Here is a 2,845-nt window from a genome sequence, read left to right as displayed (position 1 = left end):
ACAAACATTTTGTGCATAAAGGACAGTTTAGGAGCTATTTAGTTGCTAGTTGTAACTGTCGTATGCAGACCTTTTAAAAGAAAGCACTGGTTTGTACTGGTATCCAGTAAGAACAAGCTACAGATTCAGTGAAGGATGTGATGGATTTGTGTGATATTTACGATTCAGCAGCAAAAGCTGCCCCCTGGAGGAACAAGTCATTAGGCAAATGATATGCAAGAGGGTCCAAGAATACCTCCACACATTCTGCAGTGAGCATTGTTATTGCAGTTGCTTTACTAAGTTAACCAAAGAGACTCAAAAACTGAAATACAGAGACTTTATACACCACGATTTAGGAATATGAATAAACAAAAGCAACATTCAAGAAATGGATTTTATAAACATCAATAAATACTGTAAAAGACTCAAAACCTGAAAAACAAACAAAACAATACAAACAACTTCAAATTGTCCTAATATTTATAATTTAAGCAGTGGGGTTTTTTATACTTTTGCAATAGGGATTTCATCCCAAAGTCCTTATCTAATTAAAAAAGGAGAAAGAAAAGTAGTGACCATGTTACTGATAAAAAAACAGTGAAGGGGGTCACAACTAGAGCAGAAAAATGACACATTCAGTTAGAACCGTATTACAATTTGGCAGGAATACTTTTAATGAACACCATATATGTGTGAGAAAAAGACAGCATCAGAACTGCAGGCATGAAACGATGAACAAATGTCATTATCCATTGTCCAGAATGAAAAAGAACATTAGTAAAAGGGGAAATGCAGACTAGAAAAGGAAAGAAAAAAACCATACAGAAACTTTGAAAGCCACCTATTCATAATAGTCTTCTAAGGCAAATGTTGCATGCACTACCTCCCCAAGAAACTGGGCAAAGCTCTTCCATTTCCTGTATGTTTCCTTTCATTTAGTTTCATGAAGAAAGGTTTGAGAGAGCAGAGCGCTGGGAAGAAATACTACAAACCTCTAAATTAGTGAAAGAACTTCCAGCATCACTATTATATTCTGGGTAGGAGGAACTGGAAGAAATTATGTTTTTCAGCCTCTGAAGTGCAATGATCAATAGCAAAAGGAGAAAAGCTAGGAGACTCAGGAATATTGAAACATAGACATAGACATTGGATAAACGGCCAGGTGATGAATCCACTGAAGTTGAAAGGGATGTGGGATACAGCTCCAGAAAAGTCCCATTTTCCATGTTTCCTACAAATCCAGATGAAGGGTCAGGTTCTGACATTTTTGGGTTTGTGTTTTAAAAATCACAACAGATCTTGGCTTCAAAGGCAGTTTTAGCAGCATAACAAAAGGTTTATTTTAAGCGACCATTTGTCCATCACAACAAAGAGATGACAAGTCAGCCAGTGATCAGGTTTATCCTTCGCTGCTCAAGTCCAGGACAATGTAAGATTTTATCCTTCGGAACTGCAAGGGAGAGAAAAAAATGAAATCAAATAAAAACCAAGATTAATTTACTAGCAGATAATGTGATTTTAATGTATGTCTGATACAATCTAGTTCTTAAGTTACAAGTTATTCCTTAGAGCTAAGCTGCAATTCTTAAAGCATTAGCTAACAACTATCTTTATATCTCTATTTTCCAAAATACAGGAATTAGGAGAAATCCTACCCATCAATGAATTAAATTTCCCCCCCATGAGTTGTTTAACTGAGGAACGGCACAATAAAAATCTATTTTATATGGGACAGACATATTGGAATCCAAATCTATCTTGTGGAAAAAACCTAGTCAAGGAATGAAAACTCCCTTTGGCACTGAACAGCTGCCTTTCTAATGATTATAATTAACACCGGGCTCCTCAACCTAGATGAGCAAGGCTGCTCAACACCACGATGGACGACAAATCCATTAGCCACTTACTCAATACTATCTTGCAAGAGGTACCCAGAATGAGAAAATCTGCCAGACCTGCTTTCTTACCTTATATTTATAAAATGATCAAATGGTTTCAAAGATCAAAATACATCTTGCTGTAATGCTGCTGTGGGAATCTCAATGGCAGGCACGTTTCAACGAAGTGTTGCAGCTTCTGACACCTAAATCCCAAGGGAATGGGCAGCCCTGGCAGCTCAACAAATGCAAGGGGAGTACCTAAGGGCAGCAAACAGAGAAGAGATCCCATCTGTGAAAAAGTTTTGCCTCCAGCCACTTTGTGTTGGGACCTGGAAGCTCAGGTGCTGGCAAAGGTCAGAGTAGTACAGGACAAGGAGATCATGCTATGCTAAGCTGCTTTGTGTTTTGTTTAAAAACGTAGTCAGTCCCTAGGTGCAGCCTGGAAGTGTAAGAGAAGTGATGATGGGGAATTGTTTGACATGCTGTAGCTGAATTACATGGCGCAACCCCTTGCCTTTGTTTTGACACAAAACAGATAATGCAAGGTGCAAGTGGGTAGGAAATGAAGCTGATTTTCTGCATATAATCATTCACATACAATCTTTCAATCCATCCACCCATGGCCAACTTCTCACTGCAGATACTGAGGCATCACAAGGAAAGGCAGTGAGCTTTCCTCCTAGAAGGAAGGCAATACCCATTCCCAGCGTGGTCCCTCTCATCCTGACCTTGCTTTCAGCCTCATCCTGTGGTCCCAGCTTAATACAGTTATCTCTAACTCACAGTTAGAGGCTTTGAGGGAAATCCCACTGATTTTCATGGTGATAGAGAAAGCAAACAATGTCAGCATCAGCCAGAGACAAAATCAGGCCCTTGGAAGTAATGACGCGACGTCTGGGGTCTCTCCTTGTGTGTCACACAACTGCTCAAGTATCTCTCTGTGTTTCCATGAGTGTTTCCAGCACGGTTCTTGGCAATGGTCT

General features: G+C 39.5%; 1 protein-coding gene across 1 annotated transcript; it reads right to left on the bottom strand.

The window, feature by feature from the left end:
* Nucleotides 1–923: 923 nt before the first annotated feature.
* On the bottom strand, nucleotides 924–1,247 carry SERTM1 (serine-rich and transmembrane domain containing 1). The gene has a single exon (XM_010020761.1). The coding sequence runs from the start codon at nucleotides 1,245–1,247 to the stop codon at nucleotides 924–926; it is 324 nt and encodes a 107-aa protein (XP_010019063.1).
* Nucleotides 1,248–2,845: the final 1,598 nt, after the last annotated feature.

Source organism: Nestor notabilis, unplaced genomic scaffold, assembly GCF_000696875.1.
Source record: "Nestor notabilis isolate BGI_N333 unplaced genomic scaffold, ASM69687v1 scaffold32718, whole genome shotgun sequence".
Classification (NCBI taxonomy): Eukaryota; Metazoa; Chordata; class Aves; order Psittaciformes; family Psittacidae; genus Nestor; species Nestor notabilis.
The sequence above is the reverse complement of the archived record's forward strand: the minus strand, read 5'-3'. Positions and strand labels throughout refer to the sequence as shown.